Raw genomic sequence first — 20143 nt, forward strand, 5'->3', positions numbered from 1 at the left:
TATGGATGAAGAAACTGAGGCCAAGAAACATTAGGTAATTTTTATAAGATCACCAAAAAAAATGAAAGGTAGAACTGGAATTTATATCCAGGCCTGTCTATGTTTCTCCATGAGCTCTTGCTGTCTCTTTAAGGAGAATCTTTAGAGGATCTGTGACCCAGAGAAAAAGCCCCACAGTATAGACAGAGGTAGCCAGGGTATCGGGTCTAGAGAAGTGTAGCAGCAGTATTATCAGTGATGCTACATTCAGTAAACCCTATGAACTATAGTAGTCAACACAGATTGGGTGCTTACTGTATGCCAGGTACAGTTCCAAGTGGTTTTAATATGTGTTAGCACGTCTAATGCTCAATCTGAGCTAGTAAGTACTTTTTATTTTCTTTCTTTTCTAGATGTGAAATCCTTTTTTTACAGACCTGAGAGGTTAATCCTCAGTACTCAAGTTCATTGGACCCAGTTTTAATTTTTGAGTTTCTTGTTTGAGCATTTCTAACTCTTTGTAAGGACTGACATTTCATGACTTTTGTTCTTTCTTAGAGGCCTTCCAATGAGAAAATTAACTTATTTTTTCTAATAGAATAAAACTTTTTATATTGCAACTCCCAGGTGGGTCCGTTAGAAATCAAAGACATGGTGTGGGATCTTTATGACTTTATTTTCCTATATCTGAAAACAGTTTGCTGTTTTATCATCTTAAAAATTATTTCATCATTACTATCACTTATTTCCAACCATGCTAAAAAGGACTAAGATAATAAGAAAACAAAAGAATGACAGCATTGCCTAGAAGAATGATACAGTAATGAGATAAATACTTTGTGTTGCCAAAAAAAAAAATCTGGAGAAACCGTTTCTGTGGTCTTTTTTTTTAATGTTCATGCAATACAGTTGCGAATTTAGTTTTCCATTTCCTGCCCATAATGGCCAAGAGAAGACAATACCAGAGGAAGACATTTCATAATTAGACAAATCAGAAGATGGCTGCAAAGAGACAGCAGTATTGACTCTTCCTGATGATGGCAAAATTGATAATATAAGTGAAATATTAGTCCGTGAGTCTTCTGATGATGATATCCCAAATGAATTTTCTTAAATTCAAGTCAGTGAGTCACAGTATATTATTAGGGACAAAAAGGAAATCAGGATTCTTCAGAGAAATGGAACCAACAAGATGTATAGCTCTATAGAGATTTATTTTAAGAACCTGGTTCATGTGATTGTGGAGGCTCGGTACATTCAAAATCTGTGGGGTAGATTGGCAGGCTGGAGACCCGGGGAAGTGAGTCCAAAGGCAGTCTGCTAGCAGAATTCCTTCTTGCTCAGGGAAGTCAGTTTTGTTCTATTAAGGTCTTCCGCTGATTGGATGAGGCCCACCCACATTATGGAGGGCAATCTACTTAACTCACTATCCACCAATTTAATTATAATCTCATCCCAAAACACCTTCACAGAAACATTCAGACTAATGTTTGATCAAATATCTGGACACCATGGCCTGGGCAAGTTGACATATAAAATTAACCATTGCAGGTATTTTCATCTAGTCAGTCATTCAACAGCAGTGACTCCATCATGCAATATTTTTTGGACAAGAATCTGGACCATCTTATTTCTCTAAAAAGACATGCTATATTCTTTTATGATATTTATACACCAAAATGTATTTGATGTGATTTGTTAGTGAACAAATGCTGAAGCCAAGTGTGTATACAAAAGTGATTTGAAGGAAATAGATAATTCATTCAATTGAACATTCTAATTGATGTTTATAAATGTAAAAATAATGGTAAACTAGAACCTGCTGGAGATGTATTTGAAATCTGAAATCATTATTAACAGGATGCATGTTTTTGTATCAGTCAGGATTTTCCAGAGAAATAGAATCAATAGGAGATATGTACATCACACACACACACACACACACACACACACACACACACTCTTATACATGCACACACACACAGAGATTTATATATTTATATTAAGGAATTGCACACCCAATTGTGAAATCCATACAGTAGGCCAACAGGCTAGAAACTCAAGCAAGATTTCTGTTACAGTCTTACGGCAAAATTCTTTCTTGTTCCTGGAAACCTCAATCTTTTGCTCTTAAGGCCTTCAACTGTTTGGATGAGGCCCATTCACATTATGGAAGATAATCTCCTTAAGTCATCTTTATGTCATATCTACAATGTTTATCATTGTAAATGTTAATCACATCAACAAAAAAAATGTACCTTCATAGCAACATCTAGTCTGGTGTTTGACTAAACAACTGGACACAATAGTCTAATCAGGTTGACACATAACATTAACTATCACAGTCTGCCCTTTGTCAATTTAACCCTTACATACATCTTAAACCATACTTAATCTCCAAATAAAGAAGACAATAACAAGTCTTACTTCCAGCTAATGTGATACAACTATTCGGCATACTATCAAAGACACACTAACCCTTTTCCCAGAAGAGGATGCAAATTGGGTGATGTTCACTTTTTTCTTTGATATTCTGTAACTTAAATACTATGATGTAAAGTTAGTATATCTTATGTTACATAATAAGGGGATAAGAGGGGAAAAAACAGGTAATTGCTTCACACACACACAGACACACAAACACACCTGTACCTTAATAGCAACATCTAGACTGGTGTTATAACAAAATAAGGAAGAAATACTCGATTATAGTCCTCTTTTCTACAAATGGTCACATGATCGTAGCTGCTTCCACTCCCCATTCCATATAGCATTTTTCCTCAGCTAGCACTTCAGCCTGTTGTGGTTCTCTGCCTGGTGGGGTGACCCAAACCTTCCTTCCTGAAGGGCCCAGGCCATTAGTAGTCCTGTCTGAAATGGGTTGTCGTAGGTTTCCATTGACATGAGTCACAGGTCATGATAGCACTAAGAGATGCACTAAGGGATTGTCTATATTTCAGACATGCTCTTCCTTACCTCCATTGCAGAGCAGCAGTCCAGTTTCCCCTTGGTAATCAGGATCAATTATGCCAGACAGCAAAGTACCTCCTTTCTTTGTTGATTCTTTATAAGGAAAAGTTTGTGGGGTGCAGTGGTGAAGAGCTGGTGTCTACTGCCTCTCGCCTTGTGCCGTATTAACTGAGATCCATGGAAAATACTTAGCACAGGGCCTGGCACAAAGTGGCAGTGAATAATTTATGATGTGATTGATAGCTGTTGTTGGGATTGTAGCATTTGGGAGGTGAGGAATAATCTAAAAATTAGTCCAATTCCTTCGTTTTTGTAAGAAACAACCAAAACCCATCAGTAAAAAAAGCAAATCTCCTCAAGGGGATAGGAAATGATCTTTTGGTGATCATCTGTCAGAATCTTTATACAGGTTATCTGATTATACTTCCTATCAAGCTTGTATGGGAATGGTCTTCATTTTATTAATAAGGAAACTGAAGCACAAAGAATTTGAGTAATTCACAAAAGACACAAGTTCAGTCAGTGGCAGAATTAAAATGAGACTCCCAGGCTGTCTGAATTCCCAAACTAGACTGTTATCATTTTATCACATGTCTTCTGACTCCTAGTTTTCTTATACTATGGCCCCTTATTTAATTGTAATTTCTCAATCTAGAGGGTAATGCCTACATCAAGATTAGGAAAGTTCATGCCATCCCTATTACTGTATTTATCAGTTAGTACTTGTGATTCTAGGTTGTTGTTTTTTGGGGTTTTTTTAGCTGAGCCATCCTGCCACCTGTTGGCAGCTCAGCGACAGCTCAACTTGGGCCAGGAATCGAACCAGCGACCCTGTTGCTTAGAGCTCACACTCTTGAGCGAGCTCTTAACCAACTGAGCCACTCAGCCGGCCCAAGATTCTAGTTTTTTTGCTGCTCTATATTATTGTTTAAAATAACCCATTTGTTATTAATTAGGTAATAATTCCTATTACTAAGACTTGATGTTTTAGACCTAATCGGGTACTTCTGTTATTTGGTCCTAATGTGTAAGTGTAATGGGAAGTGGTGGTCATTTTCATCTGCTAAATTTATATCTAGTGAACGTTGCAAACAATGTAGGAGCTGTGAGAGTAAAGAAAAGATTCAAGTGTTGTGAAACTTTTGTTCTCTCTATATATAAAGCAAGCAAATTTTTAGATCAAGATCAAGGAATTGTATTGGCCTTCCTTCTTCAGTGGCAGATTAGAACTACAGGCCTGTTCTTGATATATATACCCTTTGATTATTTTGTTTGTTTATTTGTAATCGCTAAGGCAATTTACGATACTGCCCCATCCAACTGAGAATACTAATATAACTTAACCAACTAAATGAAATTTAGGAGTCATGGTTTATCTTATTTTTGATGCCAAAAAAAAAAACATGTTTAGGCTGGCCAAGTGGCTCAGTTGGTTAAGAGCTTGCTCAAGAGTGTGAGATCTGAGCTACAGGGTCTCTGGTTCGATTTCTGGCCCGAGCTGAGCTGCCACTGAGCTGCCAACACGTGGCAAAATGGCTCAGCTAAAAAAAAATAAATTAATTAAATTAAATTAAATTTTAAAAAGCATGTTTAATTATTCATTTGTAATTTATATATGTATATATATTCATTTCTTTCCAGTCCTGATTATTTTATATCTTTTACCTGCCTCTTATGTCTTACTATAAAAAAGCTCTTTTATTCTAGTTAAGTTTTCAAATTATACATTAAAATATTAAGTTTTATACACATTTTCTTCACAGAATTGTAGGTGAGATTTATATTCACTAAACAGAACAGTGTCAGTTTACTCTTCCTGTCTGCTTTGAATTTAGGCCTGTTTTTCTCATCTGTAAATACAAGATTCCAGAGTCTGCTACATAACGTTTCAGTCTGCTGCTATTTCATCTTCCTATACTCTAGTGTTGTTTGTTTTTAGTGAGTGAGCAGCCTTCTAGGTTGTATAGATCTCCCTGTGGCTAAATTAGGACTTGTGGCGTTTTCAAAATTAATAATGTGGAATTGTGAATATTGAAGACTTTTAGAAATGAACATTGTTCAGGAATGTGATGTAATGATATATCTTTGTTATGCAGTGAGCAGAAAAAGTTTCCTGACTTTTTATGGTTTCCTTTTCCTTTACTTTTTCCTTCCTTTTTATATTTATATCCAGTCAAACTTTTCATAATTTTTCTTCCTCTTTTTAATTTTTTTTTTGCCTTCTACCTCTTAATAAATACCAAAGGTAATAAGTAGAGTTGTAATATGTTATGTGAACTCTTTCTAAAAGTGGTAAAAATGTTTTCTCCCGTATTATTCTGTTTCCCGTAACAGTTTTTTAGTCTTCAGTATGCAACTTAGCTTTAAAACTTGGTACCAAAAATCTTTAGCTATCCTGCCTTTCATTTTTATATAAATGGATTGATATTTCTTTCATGTAATCCTATTATCTGCCAATATTTGCAAACGAAGGACTGTAAAATTTTGAAGACTGAGTCCCGAGTAAAGAGTTACTAGACCTCTGTTAAATGGAAAATGCGTTAAGCATGGTAACTATTTTTACTTTCTTGCTATTTATTAATGATTGAGTATTTTATCAATAGAAATTTAATTATAGCTATAGCTCTAGCATTAAATTTGCATCTTCTGAGATTCTAGTTAATTTAATATTACATTTTTTTCAGCTGAAATTAAAAAGTGTTGTCTAACAAACTTCAGAATTCTCGAATTGAGTGATATATCTTACAATATAACGTAATCAGATTTTTTATTTGGTCAGATGTGTTCCTGATAATCTCTTAATTAATCTAAGTTGGACTGAAAAGCTTTCACTGCTGAAAATTTAGAGTTAGTCCTTGACATATCTGCAGGAGTCATGTGTGTAATGTTGCTTTGCCAAGATTCCGTTTATTCAGAGAAATGAATTAAAACTGGTGTTGAGTGATCCTTCCTCAGCTGTGTGCCTCGATAGACCTGAACTTGGGGGTCAACTGGTCACTAAGTTTACAAAGAAATGTGTATTGTTAATATTTATACGTTGAGGAGATTTAGTCAAAACACAAAAATTGCAATCTATTTTATGTCTGAAGGTTTTAGCCAATTGTTACCTAATTTGGTTGTGAAAGTTATAGTTCTCTGATTAATAATCTGCTATATTTTTCTTCTTAACAGCTGTGCTTACAGTATAATAGAAACAAAACGTAGAAATGAAAATATTCTTTCTAGTACAAAGTAGTTTAACTTTTTTAAACTATTTGATTTTAGCTGTGCATCTGAGCTGATGATAGTTTTGGTTTACTAGACTTTTGTTAACTATGTATAGCTGGTTGTGGTTCCTGTTTATTTAAACATTGGAAGAAAAAACTTCTATAGTTAGATTTCTAAATCAGATGTTTCCTCATTAGTGATATGTTTGAGATTTTTTTAGTCACATTTACTAATTCAGCACTGGATAAGTTAAGGTGACTTTTTTGTTTTAGGAAGAATTTGGCTATAACGCAGATACCCAGAAGCTGCTGGCTAAAAATGGAGAGACTCTTCTTGGAGCCATTAATTTTTTCATTGCCAGTGTGAACACTTTGGTGAATAAAACAATTGAAGATACATTAATGACTGTGAAACAGTATGAAAGTGCCCGGTAGGTATAAATGTTCACAATATTATCTGTTTTATAGATAGTATGTAGTTCAGTTAAGAATTTTGGTTGCAAATAAGAGGAACCAACTCTGGCCAATATGGGCAGGAAAAGGATGTGTTACAACTAACAAGTAAGGCAGGAGAACAGATCCTAGAAGCAGGCAAGAACCAAAGCCAAGATAATGCCTCAGAAGAATCTAACTAGGACCCTGAATCTGGGTGTTGTGGTACTGGGTCTCCTGCCACAGCTACTATAAATAATTTCTAAAAGGCCCCTGAATACTTTGCTTCATAGCCTTGAGAGTATTGGATTGAACCCTGGTCATGTGCCCAAACCCTCCCTGCTAGGGAATAAGGAGGTGATGGATCTCCCAGCTCCAGCCTCCTTAGAAGAAGACGGGTAGATACTAGATGCCTTCTGTAATCTGGCCAAAGCCTACCTTTTCTACCACTGCTTCCCAATATAAGCAGTTACATAGTTTACATAACAGCCAGCTCATAGTTTCAATTTCTCTTGAATATACAAGCTCGTCCCTGCCTCCATGATTTTGTTTATGATGTGTATACCAACTCCCTGATCTTCCATTTATCCAGATTATAACCAGCCTTTAAACTCTTTCAAATGTTACCTTTTACATAAATTAAATATTTGCCTTATATTTTCATAGCTGTTTATAATGCAGTGTTTTCATACATTTTATATCTATACACACACATGCATATATGATTTCTCTTTCTCATAACCATCCTGTTAGGTAAACAGAGTACATATTAGTAAATATTTACAAGTGTCTAAAAAGTAGTAGACCTGGTATAGCATTTTCATCTTTTGATTCCAGGCCCCATATTTTTTCCCTTTGAGTTTTTTTTCCTCTGACCACTTGAAATTTTTATTTTCTGTTACACTTTTTGTACCATAGTTGAAATGCAAACTACCTTCTAGAAGTATAACTTTACGTTTTGGCCTCTTGTCCTAGTTTAATGATGTGAGAAATGCCTATGAAAACTCTAAATTCATCTAGTCTTGGTTTTTTTGCAATTGAGTGCTTATTCTTAAGTAAATATTTCCTTATGCTTCACATAAGAAAAGCCCAAATCTCTTGAAAAATTAACTTTGATCTTTTCACAAGAAGAGACGCTTCTGTCCTATGCTGTGTTTGTAATTTTCAGTTTAGTATTAACGTATGAGATTCTTATTGACTTAGAAATGAAGGTCAAGACACATAGCTATGGTTGTCCGGTGTGAGAGGGCCGGATGGGGCTGCGCGCTTTATTTAAGTTTTAGACTTGGTTTTTTACTTTTCTTTATTGTTTAACTTATTTACTAACATAGTATTAAAATCAGAAGGTGGAAAAGAAGAAAAAGAATCTATCAGTAGCATTTTCTTCAATAACATTGAAGGAATCTTTCAAAAAGATAGTCTTCCATAGGAATTCCTTCAATAACAGTCCCAGTAATTGGCTGTCCAGTCTCTGTTTAAATCCTCTCATGGGCATTGTCTGTATTTTTCCAAAGATTTATTATATGTATTTTTCACTTCTATATATTTTATTTGGTTCTTTTCTAAATTTGTCTGTTCCTTACTTATAATGTCTTAATTTGTTCTCTTCTTTTTGCATACTCTTCCTTTTTCTCTTTAATCATTTCACTCATTCTTATTTTCTAGTCTTTAAAATTATTTTAATATTTGTGGGTTTTGGAGATGAAAATTCTGTTGTTCCAAAAGTGCCCCCACCTCCCTCCCAGTTATGCACTACATGCATCTAGTTTCTGTTTCTCAACTTTGTAATTGTCCACCTATTCAGAAATATGTTTTAGTCACTAAAATATATTTTAAAATGTAAAATATATTTTATTTTAAGCATGTAATATCTTTCTCTTTAGCATTCATTTCTAACATGCTTTTAAAAATATTAATCCATATTAGAGAAAGACAAATTTTCTAGATAAGTCACTGTTCACACACAAGACATTTTATATTTAATTTGTAGAGGAGAAAAATAGGCCTCTAGAGGTTAAATGGTTTGCTCACTTGGAAGCAATTTAAAACCAAAATAAGAACCCATGTGCTCCCTACCTTCTGCTTTTGATCATTAGGCCCAAAGTTTGAACTGGATTAATCTCAAATTTTCACATCTTGTGATGAGAAATCTAACTTAAAGTACAATGTGATATAAGATTTCAGTTTATTCAGTATATGGGTTTGTTTGAAACTTTTGAACACAAATATAAATCAAGTTATATGTACTACCCCTGTGTGTACTTTAAAAACCACCAATAATGACCTCACCCCATAATTTATTCTTTTTTATTAAAATTACAGTATATGATTTTATTTATCCAGCTTAGCTTGAGGTTTGACTTTTCTGTGCTTTTTCTGAAGTAGTTGGGGAATTGACTAGTTGTAACACTAAAATATTGCCTACTGAGGGATAAAATTTAAAAAAGAATCCCAGATTAAAAGTTTCTTAGTAGCTGAATTTTCTTCCCCGTCAAAACCAGAATTTACTGACTTTTAGGGCAAGGGTCAACTATTTGATCCAGCACAAAAAGTGGCAATTTAGGCCAGTGTCCGGCTGGCCTTTTAATGCTCTCCATTATGCATTGTGTACAAGTATTTCCTAGCCCTCTGGTGCTTCATGTATAGAAAATCTTGTAACAGCCCATTCAGCACTTCTCCACAGCAGCACCAACAAGGGAGTCAATTGTGGTCAAGACTTTTCAGATGTGGACACCTGTTCTCTGGAAGTTTTACATAAGCCGTAAAGTATCCCAACTATCACTAACTTTACTGATATGGACTCAGTTCAGACTGGCAACCTTGAAGTGAAGAGTTGCATTTTGAAACCTTAGTGTGCTTCTCTTCCTGATTGTAATAAGCACTGTTAGAGACACTCTCATGGAAAATTTTATTTTGATGCCATCTGTAAATTCCGGATGTGAAAATTAAGGGATGTAAAGTCAGTACTACAACTTTTATGATGTTTAAATTAACCCTATTGTATAGAAATGTGCTCCGATGTTATATTTGCCTTCACATTAAATTATCACGTATTACTGTTTACATTTATTCTACTTTTGTCTCTTTCATTTCTTAGTGTTTTTAGTACGTTTACTTCTGGCTATCACTCTTATAATTTAGCCATAATAATAAGCACTCTAAAGATACTAGTGATTACCTGGTGTCCTAAATACTTTATATCCGTGAAGTTTTTGTGGAGATTATTATTCCCATTCATAGATGAAAAACAAAAGCAGAAAGAGATAAAACAACTAGCTGAAAACATAGCCAGTGAAGGGCAGAGTGGATATTCAGCTGTCTAGAACCCATGGACTTAGTACCTTGGTATTATTACCAGGTCAGTCTTGCCTTCTAAATCTCTAGTATCTACCTTTCTCCTTCTTCTTAGCTGCACTACCATTGTCCTGATTCAATGACTCATTTTTCTTTTGCCCCTAGTCTTCTAATTGGTTTCTTTACTTCTAATTTCTTAATCTTCGACTCCAGTTCATCCTCCATTTCTTATTACAACCACTATAGTCATCTTCCTATCCTGAACAAATAGAACATGTTAGCTTTCTAGATCAAAGTTCTTCAGTGGCTTCCCATCACTTGTCCTACCGGATTAAATCTGATCCTTTAGCATGGCCTGTAAGGCCCTGCTTAATCTCAGTCCTGCCTACCTATCTGACTTTAATTCCTTCTATTATCGTGTTGCAACTTCAGGTTCTAACATATAGAATTACCTCCCCAATGTTTCATGGTATCTTACAATGGATAAATATGCCTTTGTCCATACTGTTCTCTTCCTGGAATGTTCCAATTTCCCTGCCCCAATCTACCTCATTAGCTTTTGCCATCCTTTAAAATTTAATTCTAGTGTTTTAATTTTCTGAGATCCCTTTCAGATACCTAACTAGGAACTTCTTGCTGTGGGATCATGGAGTAATGATGGGTGGTGTCACTATTTCAGTTAGTGGTGGGAGAAGATTAACGGGGAGGCATCCCAGGAAACAAGGTGCTAAGTGCCATCTCACATTCTGAATGCTAATGTTATGGAAATCCATCTAGAGTTGAGCTGTCCCATACAGTAGCCAGTAGCCACTAGCCATGTATTTCTGTTGAGCACTTAAAATGTGGCTCGCCTGAACTGAATTGTGATGAAAGTGTAAAAAACACAGTGGATTTCAAAGACTCAGTGCACTCCCTCAAAAAAGTAAAATAGGGGCCGGACCAGTGGCTCAATTGGTTAAGAGTGCGAGCTCTGAGCAACAGGGTCTCTGGTTCAATTCCACATGGGCCAGTGAGCTGAGCCCAAGCTGAGGTGCCGCTGAGCTGCCAACAGGTGGCAGGATGGCTCAGCTGGTGAGAGCACATGCTTCTAACAACAAGGTTGCTGGTTCGACTCCTGCATGGGATGGTGGACTACGCCCATCCGCAACTAAAATTGAACATGGCATCTTGAGCTGAGCTGCCCTGAGCTGCCAACGGGCAACCGATGGTGACTATACTTGGAGCTGAGCTAGCTGCTCCCTCCACAACTAAAATTGAAGGACAACAACTTGGCTGTTCCCCTTCCCTAATTTCTCAGCACTGTTCCCCTTCCCCAAATCCCCAATAAAATCTTTTAAAAAAAAAAGTAAAATAGCTCATTAACAATTTTTTACTTTGATTACGTGTTACAATGATAATATTTTGGATTTTTGAAAACATATTGTTAAAAAATGGGTGAAATTAATTTTTATTATTTTAATGTGACTACTAGAAAATTTGAAGTTACATATGTGGCTTGCGTTATTTCTATTGTGCATTGCTGACCTGAACTGTACTTTAAGGACTGCTGACGCTCAGTGTAACTTCCTTTTATCAGTTACTTTAAATATGTCATTCTAAAGTCTGCTGCCCTCACCTGCTTGGCCAATTCACGTAAGGATTGATCACTACCCTTGATCGTGTTAGCATTAGGCTTTAGCACCTGTTTTTTTAAAACTGGTTTTTAAATTTTGGAAATTTTACTTGTCAGTTAATACTGTACTTTGGGAGGAATAATGAGATTAATAGGCAGCTTCCTTCTTCCCCCCCCCTATTGTATTAATAGTTCTTTGTATGAAAGAAATACATGATTTTAAAAGCATAAGGTATAAAATATGTATGCGAATTATTATATATTAATATATAGTATGAGATGACTGTATATTTCAACTCATCTCCTGAACTTATTTCACTCTGTTTTTGTAGTATGCTTCATTTATTCTCTTCTTTCCAGGATTGAATATGATGCATATCGCACTGATTTGGAAGAACTGAATCTTGGACCACGTGATGCAAATACTCTGCCAAAGATTGAGCAGTCACAGCATCTGTTCCAAGCACATAAGGAAAAATATGATAAAATGCGCAATGACGTTTCTATCAAGTTGAAATTTCTAGAAGAAAATAAGGTAAACTCATTCTTTACCTTCTGAGATCTTTCTGTGGACTTTAAAACAAGGTTACCCTAAAGAGAGATAAATAGAAATTTTTTTTTGTTTCTGTTAACTCCCTTTTATTACAGTTGCAAAACAGAATTCCATTTATAATCAGTGTTTGAGTTTTTAGAGTACACAAAATATATTTACCTGTCATAAAAGTCATCATCAACTCTGCTGTCCCAGTCTTTCATATGTAACATTTGGCAAAAAATACTTGCTGTTTAACCATTGATCTTCAGATGCCCTTTGTGTCAAGTGGTTTAAAAAGTTATATAATGAGATTTTGCTCTGGATATTTTGAAACCTTTTGATTAATGGTAGGTACAGATTTCAGGAAGAGAGCAGCATACTTCCCAGTAACTGATAAATGAGAAATGACTAAAAGGTCCAGCGTAGGGCTGCAGTTAGCATAACCTAAAAGAAATAAGCCGAGAAATCAGTTGTCCACATTATGTTCATGTGACATGAACACATCCAAGGACTAAGACAGAGCTGAGATGGACCTACCATAGGCTTTACTTGAAAATGGACTCATATAATAACAGGCTCCTGAGTTTTGGTTTAAGTAAAGGACAGGTTTCCATGTTTAACATTTCTTCCATTGCATGTGTACTCAGTTTTGTGATGGGCGTTTTAGTTCTGGAAATGGAAGAGCCATAGTGAGCACAGGACAGAGTAGATGGAGCCCAGTCCCATGGACATAGGGTCTTACCCTTGCACATTGGTTGTCCCCGTCCCATGCTTTTCACATCCTACAGAGTCATGATAGGCCTTCAACTCTGCTTTCTTCCAGGTACCCTCTTAAAGTTATTCTTCACTTCTAGTTGTGTATTGATATCTCCTTGTTTTCTTTAACAGCTCCTTAGAAACTCTTCTGGTTACCATAAAAGCTGCAGAATGATACATTTCCTTGAGACCAACCAAGTCCAGCACTTTGCCTCCCCCACCTCCCCTTTTTAGCTACGATGTGTGAAAAGTATTCATGTGAAAAACATTGCAGTGGCAATAAAGGAAACTTCAGCAGACAGATTGCCCAGCATCATTCAAACAGGAGCATAGTGCAGCCTTTTGGCATTCCTTAGCTGAGCACATAAGATGGCATTCATGTTAGTCATTCTTCTATCTGTCCATACAATGGATCAGTTATACTGTTTAATATTTTGATGGGTAGGAATATATCAATACTCACATATAGATACATATTTTAAATATAAAAATATTGTTGACATACTGCCCTATAATGGATCAGTACTAAACAGTGTAGTGCTAAATGAAGTGTGCTAGAATTTTAGGGGCTCTATCCAAAGCTAATTTGAAGGGAAGTAATTTGGGGGTTCAGGACCTCTGCAAATGGAGAAAAGGATTTTAGAAATATATAAAATGGTAATTGCATTCCATTGGGATCTAATGGTATTGTGTGCCATTCTCTGGGTAGTAAGGTTATGGGTAATTCTTGTTGCCTATAAATTTTTCTGTATTTTAGACAATTTCTATGAAAGGTTGTGTTGCCTTTATAAAAAGAAAGGAAAGTTATTTTGAAAGAATCAGCACCTTTAAACCAGCCATTCTTATATGGCTCTTGCCAGAGTAAGTAAAAATAAGCAAATTGCATAAGGATAAACAATGGCCATTGAGACTGTTACTTCTCTTACTGTAACTGTTTTTGAAACTTGGCATTGGCTCTCCAGATTTCAACATGAATCAGGGAAGGCACTTACTTGTCAGTGACTCTGCAGTTTACATATATTCTCTCACTTAATCCTCGTAACAGCCTTCATTGCGCTGGCTGTAGAAAGGCAAGAACACAGTGATTTCAAGACTGCATGACAGGGATTAGGAAATCAGCATAGGAAGCTGGTTTGGCTGGAAGTTTGTGAGGGAGGAGAGATGGGCATTTGTTCTGTTTAACCCCATGTTTAGTTTGCGACCATGACAAGATAGTCAAGTGGAAACAATTGGAAAGAAGTTAATGATGTGGTTTTGGAGTTTGGATGAGCAGGATCAGGGCTTTCAGAGATAAAGGTTTGGAAGTCATTGCTTTGAAAATAACGTTGTCATTTTCATATCTTCTCTTTTTTACCTTTCTTACTATAAAATAAAAAATGAAATTGCCTTTATTCTCAAGGATTTTATGTTCTTAGCCTAGAGATATTACTTGTTTCTGGCTTCCCACAGTTGTCATCAAGCTAAATTTCAATTTGAACTCAGTAATCAGCTATGGCTAAAATAGAATCTATAAAAAACTATGACCTTTTTATCTTTTTTATTTAACTCTTCAAAACTATAAAGAGATCGTGTTGGTCTCTGTTATTTTAAGCAATAAGTAACTATAATTTGGATAAAGACAGATCCATGAGAAAACTTCTGTTTTTTGTTATTGTTGTTGAGTAACTTTTACCCTCTTCTTTTATTTAAAATCTCTAACAAAGGGAAGAAAAAGCAAGCCTTTAGGCCACAGAGCTGTCAGTCATTCTTTACTCTCTTGGCAGTTTGACATGCCTCAAATCTGGGGGTTTTTTGTTCTTTTGTTAAGTTACAGCCAACTTTGTGCTGTAACATCTCTTTTAAAGCTGGTTGTCAGGTAATCTACTTAACACTTGAGTTTTAACAAAATGTGATACACTCTTTCTATTTCTTAAATATTGTATATTGAATTTTTTAAAAACAAAAATTATCTGAAACATCAGTGAGTGTGGTGTTTTGTAACTTGATGAAGCCCTGATGGTTACTGCTTTTTTTAAAGCTGTTTTTGCAGCTTTGGGTAGGTGGCAGGGGCTTTCTTTTGGTTTATATATCATGGTTTCTGAAGTGTCTTCCCATAGCAACGCTTCTCTTCTAACATGAGATGCCAGGTAACCAAACACCTAGAATATGTATAAAGTAAAAGCAAATAGTCATTGAGTAAAGGACTCAGAACCATTCCTGTGACTATTGCAATAAATTTTAGTGGCCAGTCACTGTGAGAATGTTTTTGTTTGTTTCGTTCTTAGAACATCTTTTAAAAATATTTTGAGAGAGATTGCGCGGTAGATTCTTAGCTATATTTTATAAAATTGAGGTGTTTATATGTAGTTGGTCTAACTTTCTCTGGCAAAACAAAGAGAATAGGTGTGTAAAATACACACATTCTTGTGTATGTGCATGCATTAATGCTGAGAGATATGTGCACATATCTGTGTTTGTCATAGATTCCTAACGATTTTTAGAAATAGTTTTAATGAAAAACCTTGGATTCTTCTATTTATAATCTATACCTTCTATTCCCCCACACACCCACTCATGACATACTGTGTTTATCTTTAACCTAAACAACCCTTACTAACCTCTGATATTCTCTTCTTCATTTACTAAACAACATTGAGTTGCATAGCATTAAGGACAAAGTTAATTAGGCTCTTCTAGTGTTTCTCCTTGCATCAATATTTCTCTTTTTTTCTACACCTTTAAATAATGTAACCTGAGCTGTTTTGCAGATTAAGGCAGTTTATTTACCTTGGATTGTTCCTTTCAAGATTCAAAACAAAACCTAGGCTACCTTAGTAAAGAGACAGGAAATAGACATTTCTGGTGCTTTGTAGATGTTGTGAGCATAGATGCCATGCCTTCTTTCACAGCCCTCATGATGCCTCACCCCGGTGTTACATATGCAAATGTGCCTTTCAGTTTCTTCCCAGAGTTAGCGGTGCTCTGAAGGCAAGTGAGGAGATGGAAGTAAGTGAGAGTCAACTAGTATGGGATGGGGAGGGTGAATCCTGACTACCTCACTCTTTGCTTTAGTGAAGGCGAAGCATCCTCTCTCAGAAACGCTTCTGTTGTCTGCAGTGTGTACTGTTTGCATGGAAAGAGAAAGCAAAAACTTAGATCATTTTGAGTGGCCCATGTTTATTTTTTTTAAACAATTTTTTATATGGCTTGGAACCACATAGAATGTGAAAAAAATAAGATTAATGTTTCCCTTAAGATTACTGTAATTTAACATGTGAGTGTAGAGAAAAAAGAAAACCCTGAATGTATCAAAAGATTCAACAAGGCATTGGTTGAAGATGCATTGGGCGGTTGAAATTTATATGCCATTTTGGACAAAAAAGGGAGGTAGGTGTCTGGGATTTCAAAGAGAAAGCAGGCAATTTACAGGTACATGAGAAAGAACAAACATGTGGTAAATAAATTCTTGCTGGGCCATCCAGAAACACTAGGACACAGAGAGATGTTCAACAAACAGGCTTTCTGGGCTTCTCCCTGTCTACCACATTTAGTTTATATAATAACGCTAAGGTGATGCTCTCTTCCTTTAGGCAGATTTTTCCATCTGAATTCCTTTAGGCAGGTAAGGGGGAGAGTCAAAAAGTTTCTTCCTGAGTATTTTCTTCCTGAATAACCAGCCTAAAGTCAGTATTCCAAAAGGTATATTTTGAGGTGGCAAAACTTTAGTGCCCCCTTACCAGGAAGTGTTCTGGATATTGGTGATATCCAGTGAGCAAAAGTAAAAACAAATTCAAAGAGCTTATAGGCTAGTAAAGGAAACAACATTGATGAAATCACACCAAAAATATATACATATAATTTGGGTTATCACTTGTGCTTTCAAGGAGAGGTACATGGTCAGTTAAGATTAGTCAGGGCAAGCTTCCATGAGAAAGTGATGCTGAACATTAACTAGCTAAAGTGAGAAGTATTCCACTTTAAAGAGTATTCCAGATAGAACAGTATGTGTCACAGCCCTGTGGCAGGAGGGGGTGTGGTATGTTCAAAGAATGAATGTGACTAGAGCATAGAGAGAAGACTGGGAGGTAAGCAGAGGCCAGACCATGCAGGCCTTATAGACCCGATAAAGAAAAGTTTATTTTAATATCAGTAGGAAGCCATTGAGAGAATTCTTGGCAAGTGATAGGACTGAAATGTGGAGCTTAGATTTCAGTGGAACCCAAGAGTGGTTCAGACAAGGGATGATGGGAGCTTGGATAACGGTGATGGTAGATAAGGGTGATTTAAAAGCCCCCCCAGAAGTGATAGCTTTATAATCATGTTTTTATAGATTTGACTTGTTCCTTTTTTCTGGCAATTATGAGGTACTTGTGTTTTCTGATGCTTTTTGGTCAGACGTGATTAATTCATTTGGAGAGGAGGGTCTGGGTTTCATTTTTCTTTATATATGTTAGAGGGGAGGGGATTGTTTGGTTATTTCACTTTGAGTGACTAGGATTGACTTATAAAAATTTACTTAGCCGTTATTGCTGCAATGTATCTGTTCTATAAAAACGGTTGATACCGGTGTACTACTATTCAAGTCCACAGTTCATTTATTTTGCCATCCTTGGGTTTCACCCAAGTCAATTTGCCAGGTTTTGTAATAAAGTTGATTTTTTTAAGTGATCAGTGTAAAATTTGAACAGATCATTGATAATCTGCCTTGGTTTTGGTGGCATTACTGCACTTTTTTTTTTTTTTTTAGTTCTTAGTAGTTAGTCTCTTCAGTGTACTTAAAAGTAAACCCTTTGAATAGTATTTCCAAATAAAATCTTAGAAGACACTAGCAGTGTTTAAGAATTTGACTTTGCATTGCTCTCTTTAACCTTTCCTTGAAGTCCTGTCAGTAATGACTCAGCACTTTCTTGTATACGAATACATATTCCTTCTATGACTCATCTACCTTTTGCTTTGTTAGATTAAAAAAATCCTGTGATAACTAGGTTTCTCCTTTATTCCTCTTAAGCCTTATAACATTCTGGTTTTCTGTCGTTATTTCTGTCTAAATTTTCAAAAGATACTTTTTTAAAATTCAATAACTTTTTTATGGTGCTTGTTTTGGGCTATCATAATAATGCCTAATCCTAAAAAATATTGTATGAAGGTATTATGACAAACTCGCTGCTGACAAGTGATTTACAGCCTAATGGAGGACATTTAATAAAATCTGTTATATACAAAATGCAGAGTTAAACATAAGAAAGAAGAAATACCAAATTCGATGAAGGAAAACATTAGCGTAGGCTAGAAATACCTGCTAGGCTGGGTGGCAGCATGACTTAAGCAGAACCACACAAGAATGACTAACATGAGCATTGGTGGGAAAACATAAGAGAAAAAAAATTCTTGAAGAAACCCTGGATCATAAGTTTAAATGATTTGTTAACTTTTGTTAAATTTTCTATTCTCACCTTAAAGCAGAACATGGTATTACTGCTTGTGGATTTTTTTAAAGAAAAATAATGGCTTTATCATAAATCTTTTCCATTTCGTTTATAAACAGTGTTAGGTGCATAGGATCAGAATTGTGTAAATTGTATAAGAGATTGAGTTCTCAATCTTAAAAACGAGTTTTCTGAGGTATAATATAGAACCATACTTACGAAGAAAAACTATTTTGTGACTGTGAAGATGGTGTGAAAGGCCTTTGGTTCATAAGTTCCTGTTGTCCAATGTCCAAAGGCCAGTGAGAATAGGGTCACCTAACAAATGAGAGGAAATACCTAGTTCCTTACTACTCTTCTGTACCTAAATTAATTTCGAACTAGGAGCTCAGATGCTAACTTGAATGGTTTATGTTACTTAGTATTTCCTGTAGCAACTTGAATGTTTCTTTCTTCCCCTAACTATAATCATAGTGCCCAGGGCCTTCTCCACTTAGAGCACATGTCACACTGCGCTGTGATGCCTGCTAACCTGTTTCTTCCCCTAGAACTAAGCTCCATGGAGGCATCTGTAGAGCATTCCCTTCCTACAGTAAGTGAATTGATAGACACTGCTCTTGGAGTAATCTGTATGTGGAGGAAGCTGTCCAGAAGTATTTAATGTAAAATGTATAGGTATATCCATCTAATCTGTGACCTAGATGATCATGTACTAGTGTACAGATGATGATGCTAAAGTTCACAGATTAAGTACTTTGCCCAGAGAGTCTCACAGCCAGCCTAGGATTCAAATGTAGAACGGTTTGACTTTATAGCATGCTTTTAGTTAAGTGAAATGAAGTTATAATGCTGCTCCAAGTAAGGTTCTTAAAATAACAGAGAAAGAAGATAGATTCTTGTAAAACAGAAGCCATATTGGTCACATCTACACCTGGAGCTCTTGGAAGGCCGGGAGGAAGGGGAGAGAGCTAACAATGTAAACCACAGAACAAAACGGCAATAGAAATTTTTGCGAAGGAGGAGAAAACCTGTACATTGAGAGTTTAATGTACCATTGAATAAAGAATTGTAAGACATCACCACAGTTCTGTGAACTGCTGTTTCTGGAGTCTACAGATTGTTTCATCAGTTATCTTTTCAAAATAGGACTGCCCTCTTAGGATGTTTTTGGTTTTTTTTAACCTGCTTGTCAGTGATTTGTTGAAACCTATCCCAATGAGTCAGAAAAATAAAATCTGTTCTTTCACCTCCCCTTGTAGTTCATATTTGTCTTTTCTTCTCTGACTCCCTTCCCAGTGCCCACACCCTTATTTTTGATAGTGCCTCTCTTTTTCAACTCATATAGCTGCTTTGGCATGACATGCATTTACAAATCTATTACAAAGTAATAAAATCACACACCCAATGAAAGACTAAGACAGGTATGCTTTCCTGCTTATTACCCTTCTGGTCTCTTACTGAAAAAGGATCAATGATGGGCAGAGAAATGTATAATTATACATTTTTAAATAGTTGGGGGTAAAGAAAGGAGTTGATACTTACATATTAATGGTTGGAGACGTCTCACTAAAGAATGATTTTCTTCCAGCTTTTCCTCACATGTTTAAGCCTAGCTTCTACCCCAATATTGTTGTACACATAATGCGCTCGTATAAATGTTGGTTTTATACAATTATTGGGAGAGCCAATAATTAATTTGAAGAACTTAACCATTGTAAATATATTAAAACTAATAACTTTTAACCAGAAATTGCCTCTTTTTCTCAATTACTTCAGTATCTCTGTTAAGGTGTGTAATCTAAATTTGATTTGGAAAAAAGTTCAGTTGGTGGAAATGAAGTGTCTTGTTATGGATTTGATGGCTATGAAGTAATACTTCAAGTTTTTCAGTCAGTAACTTTGTAAATGGTATTTATCTTCTATTGATACATGCTGTGTAGGCAGGAGAAAGTTT

General features: G+C 35.8%; 1 protein-coding gene across 9 annotated transcripts in view; it reads left to right on the forward strand.

The window, feature by feature from the left end:
- The window catches only part of ARFIP1 (ARF interacting protein 1), an 81368-nt gene that overhangs the window by 46828 nt on the left and 14397 nt on the right, over positions 1-20143 (forward strand). For all 9 annotated transcript variants that reach the window (XM_019641208.1, XM_019641213.1, XM_019641210.1 and 6 more), the window contains 2 exons: positions 6429-6586; positions 11854-12028. In XM_019641208.1, the coding sequence (XP_019496753.1) occupies positions 6429-6586; positions 11854-12028 (333 nt within the window). The remainder of the gene's footprint in view (positions 1-6428; positions 6587-11853; positions 12029-20143) is intronic.

The sequence above is a fragment of the Hipposideros armiger genome, unplaced genomic scaffold (genome assembly GCF_001890085.2).
Source record: "Hipposideros armiger isolate ML-2016 unplaced genomic scaffold, ASM189008v1 scaffold_58, whole genome shotgun sequence".
NCBI classification, from domain to species: domain Eukaryota; kingdom Metazoa; phylum Chordata; class Mammalia; order Chiroptera; family Hipposideridae; genus Hipposideros; species Hipposideros armiger.